General features: G+C 39.6%; 1 protein-coding gene across 1 annotated transcript in view; it reads right to left on the bottom strand.

Annotated features, from left to right (window-relative positions):
* The window catches only part of MINDY4 (MINDY lysine 48 deubiquitinase 4), a 77,883-nt gene that overhangs the window by 27,311 nt on the left and 25,158 nt on the right, over window positions 1–25,414 (bottom strand). Inside the window, exons 9-13 of the mRNA XM_084206681.1 lie at window positions 21,113–21,201; window positions 17,396–17,497; window positions 15,845–15,908; window positions 14,235–14,300; window positions 13,876–13,943 (exon numbers count right to left, since the gene is read on the bottom strand). Of these exons, the coding sequence (XP_084062807.1) occupies window positions 13,876–13,943; window positions 14,235–14,300; window positions 15,845–15,908; window positions 17,396–17,497; window positions 21,113–21,201 (389 nt within the window). The remainder of the gene's footprint in view (window positions 1–13,875; window positions 13,944–14,234; window positions 14,301–15,844; window positions 15,909–17,395; window positions 17,498–21,112; window positions 21,202–25,414) is intronic.

The following is a 25,414-nucleotide window of genomic DNA, read 5'->3' as shown; positions in this document are numbered from 1 at the left end:
GAAATAAATGTTTTTCAAATGCTTCCCATACATTTACTCTCAACTTCCAGGAAAGTTCTTGACAAGTCTTCAATGGGGAATAATTAAATACTGAATACAAAAGTCCCATTCAAACTGAAATAGGAATAATCCCAGACTATCACAATGTGAGTCAGTTCATGCCATAGGTATGGCTTGGCTTGATATCAGAAAAAAATAAAATAATAGAAAAGAGAAATGTAAATATATAATATAAAATATAATATATATGTTATATATATATAATATAAAATAACAAAATAATATAAAAGAAAAAGGAGTATATTTCAGTAAGTGCTGACTGGTTTACAGTCCCGAACTCTGAGGCAAAGCTGCCACAGAAAATTGGTGACCTCACTTTGTTCATGGCAACAGACAGTCACATTAACAAACACACAATTACAAGTCTACTCCCAAAATAGATTTGGGGCTGGCAGGGAGAAAAAACTCATCTTCAAGCATAAGGATTTCAAATAATTACAATGGGGATATGGAAAATGACAGGATGGGTGACTGCCTTATTGTGTAAATGTTCCAGAATATTTCTTTTTTTTTTTTTTTTTTTTAATACTGGCACATGGCAAACGTTTCAAATGAATGTTCAAAGAAGAAGGGAAGAGCCACCCTAAAAAAAAAATAAAATTAAATATTGTTTAGGATTCAGAGCAGGGGAAGCAAGGAAGTGGCTTCATTCTTTATTTATCACTTTTGCCACATACCTGCTAATTTCACAAAGTTCTTAAAACGGTCTGAGGGACTCATGCAGGTTAATTCATCAGCTCTGCTGCTCCATGGTGCTGACAAATTATGAAAGTATTTCATTTCACAGAGACAGATCTGATGGGAAAAATGATTAATCTATTGGCATGTTCAACCCACTATTTAATTTTTTTTATAGAAATTATCTTTCTGACTGAATGCAATGTCCTCTTGACAGAGGAGGAACAAGCAAAGATATTAAATCTGTATTTATCTCACCACATTGGCTCTTCAGCAAATAGCTGAATAACCTGAATGTGTGAAAGTAACCTGCTGAAATTTGGCCAAAATATGAACATTTATTTGTTACTGCTACATTTTGTTGTAGAATCACACTTATTCTTCCACACCTCTCCCGTCATTTAATCATTATCCTTTATTTTCCTAAAATCAAAAGAATAATTTCTGAAATCCTTTGATTCGCTAAAAGAAAAGGGAAAAGGGAAATAAACAAGTTTGGAAAGATGAAAAAGCTGATCAATCACTGCAGGGCAAGGTTCATATCACTGATTTTTATATCTAAAGATAAACACATAAAGCAAAATCTGACTATTTATTTGTTACTGCTATATTTTGTAGTAGAATCACACTTATTCTTCCACACCTCTGCAGTCTTTTAATCAATATCCTTTGTTTTCTTAAAATCAAAATAATTAATTTCTGAAATCCTTTGATTAGCTAAAGGAAAGGAAAAGAAAAAAGGAAACAACAAGATTGTAAAGATGAAAAAGCTGATCAATCACTGCAGGGCAGGGATCATATCACTGATTTTTATATCTAAAGATGAACACAAACAGGCAATCCCTCTAGAATTCTTTTAATTTGCGAACATGGAGAGAAACTGGTAGATCCTGAAGGCACTTTAGGTCACCTTGCTCAGGTAATTTGCAGAGCAGAGGAAGAAACTTCAGGAAAATTCCTTTTCTCCATCTGATGAGCACATAATAAAAGGAGCCTACCACAACCTGGCCATGGCCATCAAACTTTTACATACCAAGGACTGGAGGGATAAATCACAAATATTCTGGCACTGAAGACAGACTGAATTTATTATTTTTTTAAGATTAAAAGCTGAGAAGTGAGAAATAAGGTTGATCTAGAAATAAAAACACCCTGAAGTCATTCTTTGAAGAAGACTCCTCAACTGAACAAACCAGTTAGAAGTGCAATTTCTTTAAGTTAATACAGATTTTAGCTCAACAGAATCTGAGCATTTAGATATTGCAGGGTCAGAGGAATTTCTGATGGTCAGAAGGAAGGAGAGTTAAAACCTGGAGCAGTTTTCCTGTGGGAAGAAGCTGAAGAGACCAGGATCATTTCACTGCAGCAGGACACAACTGGTGGACTCCAAGGTAAGGGGATGATTAAGGAAAATTTCCTCACTACTTTTCCAAACCTGAATTCCACACCACTCCTTAAATGTCACCATAGGACACGAAATAACACGGCGCAGACACGTTGTTCTTTTCGAGGTAAAAAGAGACTTTTTAATTTCTGACTCCAACATTTATAGACTTCCAAAAGTGACAGTGGATTGGAGGGTGACAGTGCCACCTCTCCAATGACACTGGACAAACCAACAGCCCATCAAATTTTTCTTTTTCCATAAAAGAATGCAAAAGAGTGAGTTATTTACAAAAAATGTGTGAGAAAGTTCATTACAAGAATATAAACATCAGAAGGCTTAGAAAATCTTAAAAAATTAGAACGACACTTAAACTGACTGGGCAATTCAAGGGGAAAAAAAAAAAAGGAAAACTCTTTCACAAAACACATTTCTGCAGTGGGGAGCTCATTGCCACAGGGGTTGTGGAGGCCAAAAGGATTAAAGTGTTCACAGAAATTGGTGTAACACAGGTTTCATCAATGGCTCATAAACTCACTGACCTGGGCACAACTGGAAGCTTGGGAAATCCTGGGATTCCTGCTGGGAACATGGAGAATATCCCAGCAGAATGATCCATCATTGCATTTCTTAGTGAGTTTCCTGTCCTTTCCCTATCAAACACAGGCTAACAGGCTTGCAGAGCCTTTCCTTGATCCTACAGGGGCAGCCCTGTGAAACAAGGGGCAGCTAAACCCACAAATCTCAGGTGTCACTGACATATTTCATGAAAAATCCTTTTGCTGGGACTTTTCTCCTGAGAAGCTGGGAAGCTTCAGCTTCTCCACATTTTGCTCCTTTGGAATGTGATTTGGAGGATTGTTTTCCCAGCATGTGAAATTGTTTTTACTTGATGATCAATGACAGCCAGCTGTGTTGAGGCTGTGAGCAGCCACAAGATTTTATTATCATTCATTTCTATTCCTTTCAAGCTTTCTGATGAAATCCTTTCTTCTATTCTTTTAGTATGGTTTTACTATATCATTTTCTTATAATATATATAATAAAATAATACATCAGCCTTCTGAAACATGGAGTCAAGATTCTCATCTCTTCCCTCGTCCTGGGACCCCTGTGAACACCCCCACACTCAGGTTGTCCCCAGAAGAATATTCCATGTTTATATCAGCCCTGGTGTGACTTACAGCCACATCCCACGCTGGGATAAAGCAGAATTGTGGAGAGGGAGAGGAGAAGATGATGCTCTCTGCATCTGGCAGGTAAAACCCAGCCATTCCAGTTCCTCTCTTTCACAGAAATTCACATTTCTTGGTTGTTTTCTCAGTGGTAGCTCAGGACCCTGGAATCTGGTCACACTTTGATAAGATTTACTGATGCACTTTCTCTCTGTGCTAACACTGATCTTTAAATTAAATCACTTTCTCTGCCTTTCTTGTTTATTTACAACCCCCACCATCTCAGTCTTTAGGAAACAATTATGTCCCACCTCAAAATTTGCTATTTTAAGGCTAAAAAACATAAAAATTCTGTTCTTTTAGAATTCTTCTCTGACAAAACAGATTCCTCCTTCTCCTGCTCTGTGCTTTTCCTACTCTTCCCCCAGATTTAATGTGTGAGCCCAGCCTGCTGTGGTGTTTCTCTAAGGACAGATCAGCGCCTTGCACAATCCATTAACATTTCTTCACCTCCTAAAACTATTCTGATACACCCTCAGAGCAGATCCAAGGCCATTTTTTAATGCTGGCTCAGAGGCACTGTGTGCTCTGCTGCTCCTCATCCTGCCCTCTACAGCTGATGAACCCCCCAGCACAGCAGTGAGCAGGCTCTGTTTACAAGACCTTGCACTTTCTGTAGTGGAAATAAATTCCTTTTTTATTGCCCTCATCAGGAGGCTGAGCCAGTTCTATTTTTTTTTTTTACAGCACAATTTGTTCTCTCTATTGACAGGGCCTTTCAGCTTTTCAGTCATCAGGTGCCTTCATCAGCACACCACTCCCTTTTTCCATCTCAGGGTCCCACATGCTTTTTTAAAAAAAAATTAAAATTAGAGGGGAATATAGCTCCTCCAGAACTTTACACTAATATTTACACCAAAAATTTTGGAATCAAATCAAATCAAATTTGGCCCCTTACCTTTCTGAAACACCCTTGGAGCCCCAAGAGTTGGAGCTCCTGCGTTCTGTGAAATTGGATTTTTTTTAAAATACACTGGAAGGAATCAGTCTAAAATCAGTCTAAAACTTTTTAAAAGTTTCTCCCTATCACCCTATCACCCCTGTGTACAAGAATCAAACCTTTTGATTCAATTATACTTCTGGCAGCCTTTCTAAATCCAATAATGCCCTCCCTGTGTCTGCCATCAGGAATGCTGAATTTTTTTGTTTATAAAAATCAAGCCTGAGCCTTTTAATGGCTGGAGTTTTTAAATTAAAAGATTTTTTTTAAGACAGCCATGTATGTGATAATTTTTGATAATAATAGTTGTATTAATCATGATTTCATGTATTAATCGTGATTAATCAGGTTTCAGTGTGGGCAGAGATTAATTAATAAGGCCATTAAAGGAGTGGTTTTGGTGGAAATGTTGGGGTACACAAAGCAGAGAGTACTTTGAACCTTATTGGCATAAGAGATTTGGCCACAGGATGCTTTGGCAAGAGCAAACAGAGCTTTGAGAATTAAATCAAGATTGCAATAAATCAAATCTGATGGATTTACTGGAAAAAAAGAAAATTACATCAGATTTCTGCAAGCAAGAGATGTTCAAAATGTGTAAGTTTGTTTATGTGATCTTTAACCCAATCATTGCAGTAAAACATCAGGAGCCTTCCTAGAACAGTCTATAAGCATTTCTAGTCCACAATAAAATCAGATTCTTTGACCACCACACTGAATCCCCATGTCCCTCTTCATCACTGACATTATTGTAAGGAATAAAACATTTTTAATCCCAGACTGATCACTGACAGACTCCATCAGTCACCTTGCCCATGCTAACAACACCTCTCTGAGTCTCTTTCCTTATCACCTTTAGAATTCTTAAAAGATGGGTTATTTTCACATCAGTAAATAATTTTTCATTTGATATATCAAATAAAAATCTCTTATTGGGCCCTCATTAACTAATTTTATTCTCTTTTTTTTTCCTAATTAACCACCAATTCTCCATTTGCTCCTATAACTTGCAAGCCAGGCTACTCTATATTTAAACAAGGCATGCCAAAGGTAAGCTTTAGGATCAGATCCATTCATAAAGTCTGGCAAAGCAAGAGAAAGCTTTGAAGTGCTGAATAAATTTAGCAATGAGGTGTAGGTACAAAGGTCCCTGGTTTATTTTTTCCTTCCCTTTGTGTAGCCATCATCACTTTTTCAGGTTAAATTCCACCTGCCACAAATTTGATGCAGTTATTGGGCACGAATTCCAATCAGCCATGCTGGCTTTGCTGTCCTTACTGAAAGGCAGAATATTAATTTAGACTTGGAACATTCTTTACATTATTCCTGATATCAGCCACCTCTACTCTACACAGAAACCTCACATCTTTTCCTGATATCTCTGCACTAATAGGATAAGGAAATCCCTTCTTGTTTCATTTCCTCATGTGTGACCTCATCTGAACCACATTTTTTCTCCATTTTCCAACACCAGGACTCAGACCACTGATGACAGAGAAGATTTTTGCTCACTCCACTTTTTTCATTCCTCTGCACTATTTTAAGAAGTCAGAAAACTCCCCAGAGAATGAGATAATAATCTTCCCTTTCTTCAGCTCCTCAGCTTTATGATTTCTCCTGATCAGTTCCATGGGGGGTTGGATGTGTCAGGGGAGCAATCTGTTTTTATCTCCACAAGTGACCTTCCTGCTGCACATCCACACCAAATCAATCTGCTGTCACTCAGCCTCTACTCCTCCACTTCTGTTCTGTGAACCCAGCTGGTGACACAGCTGAAATTCCTGAATTTCCTTACCAGGAGACAAGAGTCACATGTCTCAATTTCCTGGGCAAACTCCACGTTTTCTCCCATTTATTTTTTTTGGCATTGTTTCCCAGTTGTCCAATCCCTTACCTATCAAGATAACAAACAGAACCAGCAGAAAAACATCTTTGTCTTCTTGATTCTGCCCTTTTTTTTCTTACCTGAGTCTCATTTACTCATTTTCCTTACCACTAACCTTTGTTCCTTGTCCTCCAGTGCAGCAAACACTCTCAAACCCAATCCAGCCTTTCCTCTTCTTTGCCTTTGTGGTCACATTTCCACTTGGGTCCCATTCCTTATTTACAGTGCTAAATAGCTTCCTTATATTTACATTTTATTTGGCAAATTCTACACATTTCTTTTGAGTGAGACCCTACTCTCCTTTCCTCTGCTTTGTCTTCCAAACCCCCTTTTCCCAGCACCTTTTGTCCCCTCTCCCTCAAGCATTAGAAAGTGACATTTCACACATCAATCTATTCCACTCCCCTTTTGAAAGGACAAAGCTTCAAATCTTGGTCTCACCTCCTCCCACAAATATTGCTAAGGCTGTCACTGATCATCCCTGTATTCTTGCCTTTTTTTTAAGGAACAACATTAAATTCTTTCAAGCAAACTCCCTTCTTTATTACCCTTTAGCAGCTGCATTCATTATCCTACATTTATTAATTGATTAACGTTGCAAGCAGCTCTTGCCCAGTGAACATTTTGGCTACAAGGGCCTCTGTCCAATTCCCACCACAGAACCTCAAAGGCAGGAAAGATCCTGAAAATTAGGAATTGCACACAACCCATCAAACAGGAGGCACAGAAGTTCACTCACCCCAACAAAAAAGGGCTCAATTCTTCCCTAACAAAGTCTAGATCCCACAAAATCTCTCCTGTTTACTCCTCCCCCTGTTCCTGGTAAATCTAACCTGCTTCCCTCATGTTGCAAAATCACAAATGGCTCTTGGGGAGCTTTGAGATTCTCAAATATATATACAATATTTTTTTTTTTTCAGTTGTGTCCAGCTCCTTGTGTTTTAGCACAGCAACATAATTGACAGCTGTTTCCCCTCAAAACCAGCAGCTTCCCTGTGTTTTCCAAACACCAAAAGTTTAAAAACCACGATGACATCTATTTATATTACGTAACTGCAAGCCCTGAGTGCAAACTGCTCCCAGACACAACTTCCCCCTGCTGCTGCTGCTCTCCCAGGCACTCTCAAGAGGAGGGGAAACTACCTTTAAAAAGGTTTTCCCAGAAAACTGGTGCACAGGAAAACCTATTTCCATCAAGAGCAGAGAGTGCCCCAAGTGATGGGAACCTTCACGAGAAGCTGGAATTGGAATTTTCCCCCTGGCCCAGCCAAAAGGATATTTCAGAGAAAGCTTTCCTTCAGCATCAGGAGAGAAGGTGAATTTCAGGGGAACTGCAAATTAGAGATTGGCTCTGGCACAGGAAAAGGTGTCAGCAAAGGAAAGTGGATTGAGGGTGGGGGACCCTTTGTTCCACCCCCAGCTCGTGAGCCAGCAGAGCATCACTTTCCTTTTCAAAGTCCTGCACGACTGCAAGAGCTTTAAAGTCCAGTAAGGTGTCAGAATTGGGGTTATTTTACAGTAAATGATACAGAAAGGATACAGAAAAAAATGATTACTGCAGTAATGATCATTTCCTAAAATACTAAATATACTAAAAATAATAAATAGAATAGAAATAAAAAGTAATAGAATAAAAACTTCTCTTGATGAGTAAAGGCAGACAGAACAGTTAAAATTACAAAAAAGAAAAAAGTAAAAATAGTTTGCCAGTGGACCAGAAGAGGAAGATTCTTTTAGGATTGCTTGCAACCAGATAAATGATTACAGAAGGAAACCCAAGATGATAAACAGATCTATTTGACCACGGGAAAGGGCAAAGTAATGGGCAGCATTTAACATGATTTGGTGCTTCTGCATGTTTTTATTTCAAAGATGGAGCAGAATGGCACAATAAGGAGATTTAACTTCTACAGTGAGGTAAAACAGTACCAGGAATGAAGAGTAAGTGCACAGAACAACATCATTTTAGTAATTTGATTTTCTCAAGTGAAAAAGTGTTCATTAATAGATTTCAGAGAATGAGGTGAATTGGTAATAATCAAGGACAGAGTTGCTGGGTGTGAGAAATCCTACACTGACCAGGAGCCATAATGTGATTTATTTGATTTAATAACAACTAAATAAGTTAAATAAAGAAACCCATAAAGCAACCAACTCCAAACAACCAAAATTCCCCAACACCAAAATGGGAACATCACAGATAACTCTGAAACAGGTCTGAACTCTTCTCTGGAGCAGTAAGGGCTACAGAAATGCAGTTAATAGAGCTGTGGGATCACAGCAAGGAAGAAGATGTTGACGTGTATTTTCCAAGGTTTATGAGCAGCCAACCTTAATGAAGTCCACAGCCTCCTCCTGACTTGCAAAGTCAGTCTCCTTTTTTATTTTTCCCACAGCTAAAGCCATTGTTTTAACTTATTCTCACAGCAACACCTCAGAGAAAACAGGGAAAAGAGACCCAGTGGCCAATCCTGAGTGGAGAGTGGCACGTGACCTGCTACCAGTAACTGATAAAATATCCCCAGGTGACAAAAATGATGCAAACAGAGGCATTCTGATTTGTGAGCAGCACAACGAGCCTGTGTTTCAGATCAGGCTCTCTGCATTGTCTCCAGGTAGCCTGAAAATGGCAATACATTGGTTTTCCACCTGAGGAATTTTCTTCTTCCACGTGTTCTTTGCTCTCCTGGGTTCTAGTAATGGTGATTTTATGCAGTAAGTTGTTGTGGAGGAGGTGTTACAGTGACTTCTGTGAGCCAGAGAGAAGCTGGATAAGAGGATCCATGTAAAACCCTGAAAGAATTTTCTACCAAGGTTGCTGACACAGAAACCAAGAAAAAAAGGAGGATAAATAAGAGAAACCTGTTCCAATGAGCTCTTTGTTTGTCTCTTCTGACCAATGAGTAAAGTGTAAACTCAGGAGTTTTTAAAGAATGTATAAAAAGCATGCATGCTAGAATAAAACCAGTTTGAAGCCTCCTGAAAATGGAGTGTGCTGCTTTGTATTGTCTTAACAATAACAACAAATTATTGCAGTGATCAGGAAAAATGTGGGAACAGAGTTGGTAAGGAGCTGGAATTTAAAGAAAGCTGAGGATCCAGTGGGGGCATCCAAAGGAGCCACATCCCCCTCCAGGAATGGCTTTGCATGAGTGAGCACAGCAAGGAAGGGACCAGGGGCTGGGGAGGATGAGGGGCAGCCAGCAGGGAAAGCTGGGCTGCAGCCCCACTGCAGGCTGGAAATTCAGTCCTGCTGGAATCCTGGATGCTGAGAATTTTAAACTTCCTGTGCTGAAAGGCACAGACCCACAAGAGAACACTGCATTTGACCTGAGGCTGTGGAGAAGGCTTCCAAAAGTGATTAACAGCACAAGGATTATACATGTGGGGTGGGTTAGAAGTGTGTAATATCACAGGGTGGAAAAGTAGAGTTTGGGGTTTTAGAATAGTGAAATAAATATGAAGCAAGATAGAAGTTTTAGGGCAGAGGCAGGTTGCTCTTCTTTACCTTCTTCTTCCTTCTTTTTCATGAGTTTGAGTGATGCTTTGTAATTAGACAGAAAAGTCTGCATTGCAGGCTTTGAGGGATCAGTTATTGACTTAAAAAAGAAAATAATCTGAGTGTCATTTCTTAATTTGATAGTTTAGTCTTAAAAGGCCTTATAGCAAGAGAGTGTTAGCCATTTTGTGCTCAAAAACCCACACAGTCAGACTGTGGGGATCACTTGAGTGGTCACTAAAACCAGGGCTTCCAGCCCAAATTTTGAGCTTATTCTCTCTCCCATGCAAGGAAAATATCCTGTAGCTCTCATCAACGTGAAGATCCCAGCACACATCTTGCACACTCAGAAAGATTAATCCCTTGAGCTGCTATAATATGGCTTTTTAAAAAAAAAAATTGCTGGTTGTTTAAAAAAAAAATAAAAAACAACCAAATTAAAATTAAAAAAAAACAGGTAACAATTGTTAGGAACCAGAATTCCTTCCTGTACCAGAAGCAACAACGCGTTCTCAGCAACTTCCTCAGGAATTCTCACTCCTCTCTGGCCATTTGTTATCAGCTCAGGCAGTGATGATCATTAGTGCTCAGAGCATGAAAAACTCATTACCCAAAATCTACAAAGCAGCACAAACCCCTGCATTTCCTGGCATGCGTCCCCCTGAAATAAAAATGCTTCAGATTGCCAGTGATCTTAGAAGAGCTGCCCAGCAGACCTGGCTGAGAGCTGGAATTTCCATTTGCAGGGGAAGATCTATGAACAATGTAAAAATTATGGAGCAGGACCAAACAAGCAGCAAAAGCAGCAGGAAACATCAAGGCAGAACACAAAAATGGGGGACGTGGGGATAACATCAAGGCCAGGGGGTTTAGGGATGCTGGAGCTTGCACCTTCCATTAATTGCTCTAAATTTAATTGAACCTCTTGATGCTTTTGGCCTCCTCATCTCCCAGTACTGAAAGTTCTTTGTGCCGTGGAAAAAATTAGAATTATGCTTGTTTTAACACCAAAGTCTGAGTGCCACCCTGAGAGCACCCAAGATTTTGGACTTTGGGGAATAATGTATTCATCCTTGTCATGAGTGCCTGAATTTTTATTACTTCCAAGTTATTCTTCTTTGTTGGTGAAGAAAAAAAAAAATTTTTTATCTGTGCAAATTAAAGGGAAACTTTGTTTTTGTCTTCCACTTTATTCCAGCACTAATGTGACTTTACTGGCCTGAGGAGACAGGACTACATGCAAGATAAAACAGGGAAGATCATATATTTATATGAATCCATTCCTGTGTTTTTATTCTGTTCTCAACCCTCAACACGTGATTTATCTCTTGTCTATCAAAGAAAATTGAACTGATGTGTTCAGATAATTAAATTTCTAGTGGTGGTGCCAGAATTTCTCTCCTTTTTTTGTAACAGCCTATTTAAAGCCCATCACTAGGTGAGTACAGTTGTAAGAGTGTTTTTCTCATGTACAATGCTCTGCATTATTAACATTTAATCTCCCATTTTTCATTGACCTGTCACTAAAAAGCAGATTTCATTTCATGACTTGATATTTACAGTGAAAAATTTATTTATGAGTAGGCTATCTAGATTTTCGCACTTTATGGGGGAGATAACCAAGCACTTCAAGAGATTATTTATGTCATTCTGAGACAGACATCCAAAATAAATGAAATTAATCATGGGGTTTTTTCTCTTTTTTTTGAGTTTAAAGGCCTAAATGCAAATACTTACACATAAAGTAAATAAATCATTGAATCCTGGAATGGTTTGGGCTGGGAGGGACCTTAAAGCCCACCCAGTGCCACCCCCTGCCATGGCAGGGACACCTTCCACATCCCAGGGTGCTCCAGCCTGGCCTTGGACACTTCCAGGGTGGGGAGTCCACAACCTCCTTGTGCAATAAAGATCATTAAGGTAGATAATTACACTCAAATTAGCAAAAATCTAAATGCTGTTAACTCCTCAACTAATTTTTTTTTTCCAGTGCAATATGCACACAAAAATCCAGACAACTGAAACCTCCATGGAGCTTTCTGCTGTAAAAACCTGCTGATTTTTATGTTAAAAAAAACCCCAAAAATTGGGGCAGAACAATCCCAGGGAGATCTATTGCTGGCTGAAAATTCCATTATCTAAACCAACTCTGGTTTGTCTTCAGCTGTTCATCCAGAACTATGTTAGTTATGTAAATAATTGCTTACCATGCTGGTAACACTCTCTGAATGGTACATATTTCTTGAGGATATCAGCACTGAGTTATTTGTCTTGATATTTTTAATATCCTGAGAGAAGCGAGGTGACATGGGCAGCTAAATCGATTGCTGAAGATTACATAAACAAAACTCAGTTTGTACTTAAAAAAAAAAAAATGTGCAAAGGTCTAAACTGTAAAGGTCTTAAAAAAAAAAAAATTGCAAAGGTCTAAACTGCAAAGGTCTAAAACCACTTCCAAAGCTGCAAAGGTCCAAAATCACTTTCCATTGTGTTGTAAAACAGAAAAATTCCCATTTCTTGTAAAAAAAAAGGTACCAATGCAGCGTCTTACACAGCACAAGCTAGAGGAGAAATATCACTTTCAAATGAAGTTTTGGGAGAAAATCATGGCAATTCCTCAAAATAGAACTGCACTTCATAAACTGCTCTGACATTCTGGATCAGAGCTGTAAAAATATTTAGATAGCTTCAAATGCAAACAGGCACCAAAAGGAATTGTCATGTTCACTTTAGACACACAGCTCCCCCAAATAAAACCACAAATGATTGATTGGCCTTGTCAGAATCCATCTGGAAGGAACTGGGAGATGATGAGGGAGAATATATCCTTGCTTAAATGATTAAAGAATATTTATCACTTGATAGCAAGCAAAGCAGTGCAGACAGCAGCAATTATGAACCTACAGATCATTACTTGCACAAGTAACTTTACTAATCTGAACCTCTCTGCTGTAACCAGCTCAGAAAAATGAGAATAAATGGCATGTGCCCTGAAATTATCAAATCATTTGTGTTAGAGTACAAAAGTGGAGTCAAGCCAAAGGCTGCAGCGTTACTATAAGCAAAAGAAAGGAAGAAATTACAATAAAACTAAAAAACCTCAATCTGCAAACCCTTGCTGGGATCCCAGCAGGTGAGCAACTGATTGTGGATCTCAAATTTGGACTAAGCTGCTGTTTTTTGCCAAGACAATGCAGAGCTGTAAGAAATAAAACTTCCATAAATCAGCCTCGTGCTGCTTTCAAGTGCAGCTGCTCTCTCTGTGCCACTTGTTTATTGCAAACTGGCAGGGAGCAGCTTCCCCTTGCTCCTGGGGCTTTTCACAGCAGTGAAAATTGGACTTTATATTCTGACCCACTGACACTCACAGCACCACAGAAACACCTTCAGTCTGTGTAAAAACTCAGTTGAATGCCACTGTATATAAAAATTAAATGCCACCGTGCCTGGGCAAGCCTCAGGGAGTTTTTAAAGAGGTTATGGTGACTTCCCATGAGTTGGAGCTCAGAATATTCATGACAGCAATGAGCAGATCTGTCATACATTCTTTATAGCTACCTAAAAAATGAGCTGCCTCACCCATTTTATTCTGGCTTCTCCTTTTCATTTTCACAGAGACTGGGAAGGCATCACAGGTTATTCCCCCCTACCTAAGATACCTGAAGCATGTGAAATAAATATCTCTCTAAACAAGTCAAGGTAGAGAGAACAAAAACCAACTTCAGGCATGATACCTAATGTGCAGATGGAGCATTGGGTATCAGATGTGATGGGCTGACCACTACAATAGATATATATAGATAGATAGATATAGATAGATAGATATAGATATAGATGATATAGATATAGATGATATAGATAGATATAGATATAGATATAGATATAGATATAGATATAGATATAGATATAGATATAGATATAGATATAGATATAGATATACACACACATTATATATACAATCATTAATATGTTAATATAAAATCTTATATATTATCTAATTATAATTATACACACACAAGAGTGTGTATACAACAAGCCAAGATTAGGTGAGCAAATCTGCACAACTCCCCCATATTTATCAGAGCAAACACCAGGACAGATTCAAAAGGCCAGAGATTGAAGCCCACCACGGATTTCTCCTCATTTTCCCAGCTCACTTTGCAGTTTATGACACAAGGCTAGAGAGGCACTCACAGGTTGATGGATCTTGATAAGATGACAGACACAGTCAGGAGGATGCAGCCATAGGGACCAATTTCAAACTGAAAAAGAAAAGGTGTTATTTTTGTGTTATTTTGTTGCTTTGTCTAGGATTTTGGTGCTATTTTGTTTTGTTGTGTATAAAATTTCTTTGCCCAATTCTCCAGAAATGCAAATGGAACTGAAGGAATTGCTGTGATTGATGCTAAAGCTGAAGTTGTTGCTGTGTTTGTTAAAATGCAAAACATGCCCACAGAGTGGTAGGAAACAGTGTTGAGAGTGTGAGACTAATAGACACAAAGGCTGGCAGCTGAACCATAATTTGTTTAATTAATATATCATTAAGGTAGTACCTGGTGAATATTCTGCTGTAGGAATACAATCAGGTCCTCATATCTCGTGGCACTGTGAAGTATTAGCTGGGAAGAAATTAAAGGAAAAAAGGTGACTTAAAAAACAGCAACTCAATTTTATAACTTGAAAGCTGAAATGAAGTAGCCAAAACTTTCAAACTGCCTGGAAAGATCTGAACTAACAAAAAGAAATAAAGATCTAATCAAATTTACCTCTTACTGTTGTCATTTTTCATAGAATCATACCTCAAAACCTGATATATTCTGAATTTTTCAATGCTGCTTTTTTATGATTTTTAAGTTTCTTGAACAGACATTTTGACTCAATTTTAAGCATTGTCTATGCCATGAAAAACAATCCCTAGGACAGAGGAATTCTGCAGCTTTAGAAGACAGAGGGTGGGTGAGAGGTTCAGGTGTTTGTACCTATGTGGGGAGGCATTTACCACACTCAGAGAATATGAGCATTCCTATTTAACCTGAAATTCATGTTAAATTCCTGTTTAATGTGAAATCCATGTGAAATTCCTGTTTAACCTGAAATCCATGTTAAATTCCTGTTTAACATGAAATCCATGTGAAATTCCTGTTTAACCTGAAATCCATGTTAAATTCCTGTTAAACCTGAAATCCATGTTAAATTCCTGTTTAACATGAAACTCCCATGCTCAGGGTTTTGTGCCTATGTGGTGAGGCATTTACCACACTCAGAGAATAGGAGTATTCCTATTTAACCTGAAATTCATGTTAAATTCCTGTTTAACATGAAACTCCCATGCTCAGGGTTTTGTGCCTATGTGGTGAGGCATTTACCACACTCAGAGAATAGGAGTATTCCTATTTAACCTGAAATTCATGTTAAATTCCTGTTTAACATGAAATCCATGTTAAATTCCTGTTTAACATGAAATCCATGTTAAATTCCTGTTTAACATTAAATCCCCATGCTCAGGTGTTGGTACCTATGTGGTGAGGCATTTACCACACTCAGAGAATAGGAGTATTCCTATTTAACATGAAATCCAGGAGAGCTCACACATCCAGGCCCTCACTCCAATATTCTTTGCCTGTTTTTCCATCTCCAGATTTTTTTGAGACATCCATTCCCCCCCCTTTAGGAGGCCAAAAACATTTCCTGCAACCACTAAAGCCTGGCTGAAGGCAGCACTGCTTGCCAAGCCATCAGAGAGCCTCAGATGGAAACAAGGCATAACTGGAAAGTGTTCTGCCATTTGGAGCTTCTGGAGGGGGGGGAAAAAAGGCAAAGAATTCTGTGTAAGACAAGAAGAACACAGAGCCTTTTCATGCTCATTGTCAGCTGGAGGGGCCCACGTTGATTTTTACTGTGTGTCATTAAAAGCAGGCAGAGTTTTTAGGTTTGGAAGGTAAATAGAAAAAAACAAAAAAGGATTTCAGAGAGCCCAACTGCCCACAGCCACTGGGGCAACATAGAGCCAGGCAGGCTGTGGGATTTTATTTCCTCTTGGGTTTTGGATCATGACTAATCTGATTTTAAAATGTTAGGAGAGACACAGAAATCAGATTGATTGAACTGAAATAGGGAAAGCAAGAAAGAGGATCTGGAGGATGGGAGTCACACGGAGCCTTACAGTTTCCAGGATTCCATCTGCCTTGTATTTCCCTGTGGGAGTGAACTGCTGTCTTCCTGATGGCCTGAAGGGGGATATTCAGACAAAATTCATGTTAAAAGGAAGAAAATGGCATTAAAGAGAAATCAACACGTTATATGAGCTGAATGATGTGGCAAAGATTTGCAGTATTGGTTTTTTGATGACTTATTAAAAATAGATTTCTTGCAAGTAAGTTTATATTGCAAATCAAACTTCTATCAGTGAGACAAACACTTCATCTGTGCTGTGCTCTCTCAGTCTAACATGAATTACAAGTTTCTTCATACAGAAAGAGGATAAATATGTAAGTTTAAGATGTTGATGACAGTTTTTTACTGAAAAATATTTTTAGAGTAATGACATTCAAACAAGCAGAAGAACATATGTAAAATATCACAGAGGAAGCAGGTTTGAGATGTAAAATATGTGAAATATCATTTGAAATGTCTTTGAATTTGCTGCTTCTATTTCAGGTTTATGAAGGATTTCTGTGTCCCAAAGCCTCTCTGTTATTTTGCAGCTATTTTAGTTGATCTAATAAAGGAAATTAATTATGACCACAAAATCTGACTCACTTAAAAAAGTCCTTTAGATTCCAGTGCAGCCAAAACTAGGGATCTAAAAGTTGGATGTTTTGTGTACAAGCAGCCTAACTGCATTGCATAAACCAAGCAGGCAAACACAGCAAAAGGAGCATAATTCCTTTTATATATATAAAAGGAGCTTAATTCCTTTATATATATATTCCTTTAATAAAAGAATATACAGAATATTCCTTTAATAATAGAATATCCAGGAGCAGAATGCTGCATCTGGAAAAATAACTCTTAATAAGAAGATTTTGGAGGATCCCTACAATCAATAAAATCCAATCCATCAATTAAATAAAGATGCAGGATCTTTCACAGCAACTTCAAAGTGTTGTGTATGCTGCCCCAGTTCTGTCCCAGCTACTGGGGCAGCAGAAATTACATTTTGCACTGCTCTTTAGGTTACTTTAGATGACATAAATGCAGCTTACAAAGCATTTCTGTGGTATTTTCGGGGTCCCCAGGATGAAGAAGGAGTTGAGAATCTGATTCCATGTTCTTTGAAGGCTAATTTATTATTTTATGATATTGTATTAAAGAATGCTATACTAAAACTATATTAAGGAATAGAGAAAGGATACAGACAGAAGGTTATCAAGAATGATAATAAAAACTTGTGACTGCTTCCAGAGTCCTGACACAGCTGGCTGTGATTGGTCATTAAGTTAAAACAATTCACATGAAACTAATCAAACAACCACCTGTTGGATAAACAATCTCCAACCACATCCCAAAGCAGCAAAACACAGGAGAAGCAAATCAGATAATTATTGTTTTCCTTTTCCTCTGAGGCTTCTCAGCTTCCCAGGAGAAAAATCCTGACGAATGGATTTTTCAGAAAATATGACAGTGACACATTTCTATTGTAAATTAGGCAGATTTGGGACAGACAGAGGTACAAGGGCAGTTTACAGACACTAAAAGTGGTTTTCCTACTCACAGTGCCACCAGGGCTTTCTCGTGGCCCCCCGCACGCCACAGAATGTCAGCGAGAGCCAGGGAGAGGCACTTGGTCCTGTGAGCCTCTGAGGGCTGGAGACAACTGCAGTCCAGGAAATAAAGGAGAGAGACAAGCACCAAAATGTGAGGGAAAACAGATTCAGGGCAGGTTTGTCCTTTAAAGAACAAAAGCATCTTCAGAGAGAGTTTTATAACGATTAATAACAAGGCTCCGGTGAGCTGCGTCGGGAAATCAATATTTAGGTGCTTCAGTTCTACAGTTGAGAAAGAGACAACCTGGATGGCCAAAAATGCTGTGAGTTGGAGAGGCAGCTGGTATTTTCACTGGGGAGACATTCCAGGGGTAAAGGTAGAGCTGAACCCCACCTTTCCCTGGGAATGAGAGAGCACAAGAGCACCCTTGGTGCTCCCTGTGCTGAGACTGCTCAGCAGCTGCAGAGGGAGAGGACACTGATGGCACCATGGGCTTTTTGGGAACCATTCCCTGAGGAGAAACCTCATTTCAGGCATTTAAGAAAGTGCTTTGGACCTTGAAGATAACCAGACCCAGTGAAGGGAGCTGTAGGGAGAAAAATCCTCTTTAGATTGCTGCAGAACAAACTGGGCACACTGGGTGGGTTTCTTCTCAAGTCAGAAGTAAAACAACCATTGGAATGACATTAATTCAACAAAGTCAAGTGTTAACAGCTCTGAGCTGCTTTTTGGGAGGCCTGTATGAGTTTATGTTGCTCCTAATGAGGGTTATAAATAATTGTAAACTTGCTATGTCTCTGTGTTCTGTGACACTGCTCCTGTCATACAGGTGAATTTAAGTGATGAAGTTCACTGTGGTCTTCACTTCTAGGGGATCCTTACTTAAGGTGGTGTCTGATTTATAAGGAATGATTAAAATAAAACTGGTTTTGTCATTAAAAGCAAGGGATGAAAATCAGGAGAAGAGTAAATAAGGTATGATCAACAACAGGAACTGGTTAAGCACAGATCTGTTATCACACCCTGATCTTCTAAAAGAAGGAGTTCCTCCTCCAAAGAACATATTTTTAATTGCTTGGACAAAAGAGCAGGTAAATGCTTCAGGGAACAAAAACATATTGGCAAATAATGGACAAGAGAAGCTACTTCATCTTTAAATCTGTAATAAACTTTCAATATTCTCCAACAGGATTGTTTAATGTTTTAAACACGACTTTTAGTTTCTAAAGGCATTCATACTTAATTTCTTTCTGAAGTTTTTACTTCTTAATCCTTTTAAACAAATCTACACCATAATGTTTTTAACCACTACTAAACTTTCTCCAAAGTACTATCTGCAATAAATTCTGCTTACATTTTTTTTTAAATAAAGTGTGCCCCAAAATCAGGACCTAAAACATTTTAGGACTAGGAGGCTGAAAGTCCCAAAGTGGAAAAGTGGCAGATTTGAGAATAAACCCAATATCCACGAGACTTAAGAAGGGGCCAAAAAGTCCCATGCCCCTGGGAAGAACATAAGTGGAGTTTTCTCTAGTGGCTCCAAGAATGGCAATCTTTGAAATTCAGATTATATCAGTTTTAGAGTGTTACCAGCATGGGAGATGAGGACAAAACCTGTTCCCACTGTTTGAGTAAAAGATCTAATAATTCAAAAGACTAAACAAGAAACACCAAACGTCAAAAAAATTAAACAGACTTTCAAGTTCGATGTCTGCCTTGAAAATAATGTTAATTTAGGGAATGTTTCCCTCTCTGAAGGATGTGAGATATGGGAAATAATTGGTGAGAGTTTTCAAGTGCAAAAAAAAAATTATAATCACAACTTTCTCTTATCTCTGCCTGTGTTCTAATACAGACACCCAGAAATTCATGGGAGTCACAAGTAATTTCTGTGTCTGAGAGAGGCAGCAGAGGAGGAAGGAGACATGATAATTATTTCTTGAATGTTGAAGAAGCCTGAAATCAAACACTTCCTGTGAAGTGGTTGATAATTTGAAAATCCAGGTTAGAGTTAGAAAGGAATATTTATCCTCTCATTTGAAGCTCTGAGGCTTCCCTTTCCTTCTCCTGCTGAAAGTTTCTGCCCATGGCAAACACACTTAAGAAAAGTATGTTTATCTCATGAATAAAACCCTAAAACCTTTTAAAGCCTTATGTGGATTGTAAGAGGGGGAAAACAGGAGAGGCAAATTCTGCCAAGTAAACAGGATTTGTTGGAGATGGCACAAGCTGGGACACACAGTTTAAAGAACCTGGCCTCCATCATTTGGGTGCCACATAATTTTATTTCATGTATGATCTCTGAAGGAGGCTGCAAGAGGGAAATTATCATCTCTGTTTTCACTAAGGATGACCTGAGACACAAAGGGACCAAGGAGCAGATGATCAAAGGCTGTCCTCAGAGCTGAAAGGAATTCTTGGTTTTCACAGCCAGAAATAATTCTTCTGTGGAGATTCCTGGTCATAAAATCTAAGTATGCACTGAGTTTCCTGCAAGAAAGTTTCTGAGGTTTTTCTTTTATGTAGACAAGAACCTTGAAAAGTCTGCCCTCATTATAATCTGAATTAGAATCTTAAAGTTTTGCAGGATAACTTCTGTCACTTCCCATCCTGAATGCTGAAAACAAACAATGATCCTCTAAAGGTACCTGTTTCTTTCCAATATTGATGAAAAACAGCCCAAACAGTGAATTTACATTAAGAGTAAGGCAGACAGCACTAAGGAATATCAACACAGACGACAGCACTTTCCTACACAGTTCCAAGCAGAAAAATGGGTATTTAAGGCCAAAATGTAATACACAGAGGAACATTTTTATATTTTAAGGTAATGAAAGATCTCAGCATGAAAGCTTCTCTTCAGACTAAATCAAAGTCAGACTAATGGAGGTCACAAATAAAAGAAGGTGGTGGCAGCATAAACCAGTAAAATAATTTTCCCTATTAAACATTTTGTTCCTTTAGGGCACAGGGAGGCTTTGGAATTTGTCTTTTGTAAAGGACTTAAAGTCTTTTTGAAAACAAGAGGAAAATAGATGAAAACTGGTAACAAAGTAATTTTTGAGGCATTATTTTCCCGAATTCAATTCAGTTACCCATGTTCCTTTAGCAATGTGACAAGTACATCATTATTATAGCAGTCCAAGCAATTTCCTTGTCAGCAGCAACACCTAACAAAATTCCTTTAAAGCAACTAGAAAATACACAGAATATAAATTCAAATTCCATTAAGGAGTTTAAATAGCAATGATCAAAAGCAGTTACAAGAAAAAGAAAATCATTATAACTTTAATTTTTCAACCCTGTTGAGATTCTTGGTGTCGAGCACTGGATGAACTTCATGGACTTTCAAACCTTGATTACTTTTTTGTTTGAAATCCAATTTCCATGAGGACCTCGAGGTTAAATAATTTTCACTGGCCTCAATTCAAGCTGTTTGGTTTTTGTAGAGGTTCTTGGGTTAATCACAAGCAATTACACAAATAAGACACCAACTTGTACATTCCTACAGTTCCAGGGGAAGCAAACACAAGTAAATCAGAAGCTGCTTTCTCTCTCTTTCTCTCTCTGAAACAAAAAGAAGTTCAGGAAGTTCAAACTCAAAAGGCTCCTGAGTGGCTGCAATAAAATTAATGATAATAAAATTATTATTTATAATTAAATTACTTTTTTTTTTTTTTTTTTTACTTTTGTAGGCAAAATTCCTGAAGTTTCAGTGCCTTACCGGGTGTCTTTGTTCCTGTTGCTGTCTGCAAAGATGAGCTGCTGCAGGACACAGGCTTGGACAGCAGCCAGAACCCCACATGGGCCACCCTGGGGGAAAATGGGACACTCCATCAGCAAAAAACTGCTGGAAGCTGGGGAAAACCCCTGGGAGCTCCCACCCAGCCCAAAGCCATCCTTTCATCCCTCTCTCTCCAGCCAGGACTTCACAGCGCTCTCTGTGGCTCTGGGGTTTTGTGCAAGCCAAGGAAAATCAGGGGTTTTAAGTGTTTTTGTGGTTCCTGCCTATTTTTCCTGAAAAAAACAAGACATCTATAATGTGAAAAGAAACGTGGGGTTTTATGGAAATCTGGGATATGTGAATTAAAAACATCCTGATCCCTGTCTGGGCTGGCTGCTGTCTGTCTGTGCCCAGACACGGTGAGATGGGTTCGCTCCGATCGGGCTCCACAGGACGAGGCTGGACTCTCAGGTTTTTGGTCTCCAAGGTTGTTTGTTATTTCTTATCTACAAAGTTTTCTCTCTGCCCAGCAGATCTGACCAGCAAGGCAGCCAAAGGCACTCTGACCACCCACGGGGCAGTCGCATCCTTTTATAACAAAACCTACGTAAATCTTATTTACCTTTTGTCCCCAATACTTATCACCCTTATTACCAAGTGTACCTTCACCAAGAACCTATCCAAAAATATCTGTGTCACACAGAAAATGGAAGACATGAAGAAGGAAGAAGAACCCCGAGGCAGGCCCGAATTCCTCCATCTTGTCTCCATAACCCCCCTGTACCAAAACCTTAAAACTTGTGTTTCACCTTGCAAATATACTGGTTTTACACCATTTAAACCCCAGTGATTCTCATATCCTCATACACAGGTGGCACATCCCTAGAGGGATCCAAGTCAAGCCTCCAGGCACTTTTGGCAACATTCCAGGACCTTCGAGCCCCTCAAGGGTTCTCTCAGTAGCTCTGGACATCCGGAGCGATGTGCTGAGTTCCCACAGATCCCTACTGAGCTGCAGTGACATTTCCAGAGAGAAATCAAATCTGAGTGTTTTCCAAGGACTGAAAACAAGCCTTGCTCTTGCACCTCCCTGAGCAACCTCGAGTTCCCACCTGCAACACCACACAAAGATTTCAGGTCTCAGCAAAGCCCTCTGCACCTCAGATCCTCCCTCTCTCCCTCTCACTGGGGAAGAGAAAGAAAACCAAGACAGTTCCAATCTTTCAAATTATCAGTCTCTCAGAGGAAATAAATCACAATACCAAGAAATGCCATATTAAGTTTAAATTTTATGGATTCATAGCTGGTTTTGGGCTACATGCAGGACACGAGGCTGACATCACAGACACCACAATGCCACCCATCAAACTCCTCTCAAGCCCTGCAGAAGGGGAAGGGCAGCCAGCACTGCTGCTTTCACACAATGGGATTAAAAAATCAGTTTAATTCTCTGATTGTCCTAAATGCAGGACCAAGGGAAGGGGACATGCAGGTAAATGCAGGATGGAAATTAGAATACTTTAGATATTGACACCACCTCATTTCTCATTTGTGTTATACATACTTTGCCTCTATAGATTTATTAAGTAACTGATGAGTGAATAATCTGAAATATATCAAGGAAAAAAGCAAGGTTTGTGTCAGTCTATCCTCCCAGCCAAAAAAGAAATGACAGGATTTATTCTAAATATCTTCTTATAGCACCACAAAAGCTTAACATAGGAAAGAAATAAACAGTTGTTCAGCTGAATTGAATTTTGGAAGTGAGGAGGAAATATATTAACATGCTGGAACAGGCACAATCTAAGCAAAACACCATTGCTGCACTGGAATTCATGGTGGGGAATTTAATGGCCAGTGAGTGGCTGGAAGTGATGAGATATCCTTTCTGCAGGCTGGAAACACCAAAGTAACATTTACTGTGGGCCAGTGACCACCACAGCCACGGCTCCTTTTGGAGCATAAACTAAGATTAAATATCTTCTTTTCCCAGTAGGATTTGTGAGATAAGCAGCTTTCTTCTCAGATCACCAGCCTAATGAAATATTTAACTAGATGAGGTAAGTTAATTAAACATCTTAATGACATGTTTATTAGCCATTGTCCTTGCCTCAAAGCCTCACTTCCTCTCATTTCTGTATAATGGTTTATTGTATTTGTGTTCCCCCCAGACGAAGGCAGAAATGATGAATCTGACTCCATCTTATCAGAAGGCTAATTTATTACTTTATGATACTATATTATATTAAAGAATGCTATACTATACTAAAGACTACAGAAAGGATACTTACAGAATGCTAAAAAGATAATAATGAAAACTCCTGACTCTCTCCAGAGCCCTGACACAGCTTGGCCCTGGTTGGCCAAAGAGTGAAAACAACTCCCAGCAGAATGCAATGGAACAATCACCTGTGGGTGAACAATCTCCAAACACATTCCACATGAGCACAGCACAGGAGAAGCAAATGAGATAAAAATTGTTTTCATTTTCTCTGAGGCTTCTCAGCTTCCCAGGAGAAAAATCCTGGGCCAAGGGATTTTTCAGAGAATGTGACAATGGTCTACTTCTCTCAGGCCAGATAAAGATTTTCTCCACCAGCACAGAGGCTTTAATGAGTGTTTTAGAAACAGGAGCCTACAAGTATTTACTGAATTCCTCAGATCCCTGCTCTTGAGGGGAGAGACCTTGTGTGGACACCCCAGGAGCAGGTGCACAGCCCCAGGGCTGGCACAAGACACCACAAAGCTGGGGAGGATCCATTCTTCCAAGGGATCTGGTGGATTTTTGGGTAGGAGGTTTTGCAGCAGTTTCTGGGAGCCAGAGAGAAGTTTGATGGGAGGATCCATGTTTAGCCCTGAAAGAGTTTCCTGCCAAGGTTGTTGACATGGAAACCAGAACAGAGAGGAGGATAAATAAGAGAAACCTGCAATGAGCTTTGTCCCTTCTGACCAATGAGTAGAGTGTTAACTCAGGAGTTTTTTGAGAATGTATAAGGAGCATGCATGCAATAATAAAAAGGGTTTGAAGCCTTCTGAAAATAGAGGGTTGTTTTGCATTGTCTCCATCTCAACCATGACCATCTCAACTAGGACAGATTTTGGGGGCAGCTCCACAACCCTGTGGCACGAGGGTGGTCCCTGGGCTGAGCCTCTGAAACCAATGTGAGCCAGACAGAGCAGAGAGGGGGGAAGCACTATCTGGGAGCAGGTGCTCAGGCAGGGTTGAAAGGCAGAGCTCAGAGATGTTACTGAATGCCCTGGATCAGAGAGCACCAAAAATCTCTCTGGATTGGGCACGTGCTGGCCCAAGTCATGGCTGCGTGGTTTTACCAGCTGTGGTCACCACAGGAACTTGCTGGACATCCCAGATGTGTCCACCTGCTGAATATCCCAGATGTGTCCACCTGCTGAATATCCCAGATGTGTCCACCCAATGGACATCCCAGATGTGTCCACCCAATGGACATCCCAGATGTGTCCACCTGCTGAACATTCCAGATGTGTCCACCCAATGGACATCCCAGATGTGTCCACCTGCTGGATGTTCTGGATGTTGCCCCAGGGCTGGCACAAAAGCACCAAGCAGTTGGGGAGGATCCATCTTTCCAAGGGTTCTGGTGGATTTTGGGGGCAGCTCCACGACCCTGTGGCATGAGGGTGGTCCCTGGGCTGAGCCTGTGAAACCAAGGTGAGCCAGACAGAGCAGAGAGGGGGGAAGCACTGTCTGGGAGCCAGGTGCTCAGGCAGGGCTGAAATGGAGAGCTCAGAGACGTCACTGGATCAGGGAGCACCAAAAATCTCCCTGGATTGGTGCAGTGGTTTTGGTTTGCCAATTTGAGATTTCCTGGCCAATGCACCAATGAGTGTGGTGGGTTCCATGCTGGCCAAGCACCAGGGCACTCACTAGAATGTGCTAGAATGTACTTATTTCCTGCTGTGAGGTAGGATTAGGAGAAAGGCAAGGCAGGCTCAAAACTTTAAAAGGGTATAAAGAAAAATTTATGAACAGTAACTAAAAGAAAGAGTAATAAGAATCAGAAAAAATCTTTTAGGACACTTCTCCTCCACCTACAACTTCTTCTTTCTTACTGACAACGTAAAGAGACAAAAGTTAAAATTTTCAGTCTGTTTACCACCTCCAGAATAGTCTTCCTTTAGTTCACTTATGGAGAGAAGTCTTTCTTGTTAATGCTCTGGGATGCAAAACAAGCACAACTGGGCACGTGCTGGCCAGGCTGGCCCAAGTCATGGCTGGGTGGTTTTACCAGCTGTGGTCACCACGGGGACCTGCTGGACATTCCA

This window comes from Fringilla coelebs (assembly GCF_963513975.1).
Source record: "Fringilla coelebs genome assembly, chromosome: 1".
NCBI lineage: Eukaryota > Metazoa > Chordata > Aves > Passeriformes > Fringillidae > Fringilla > Fringilla coelebs.
Note: the sequence above shows the minus strand (reverse complement) of the source record. Positions and strands in the feature narration are given on the sequence as shown.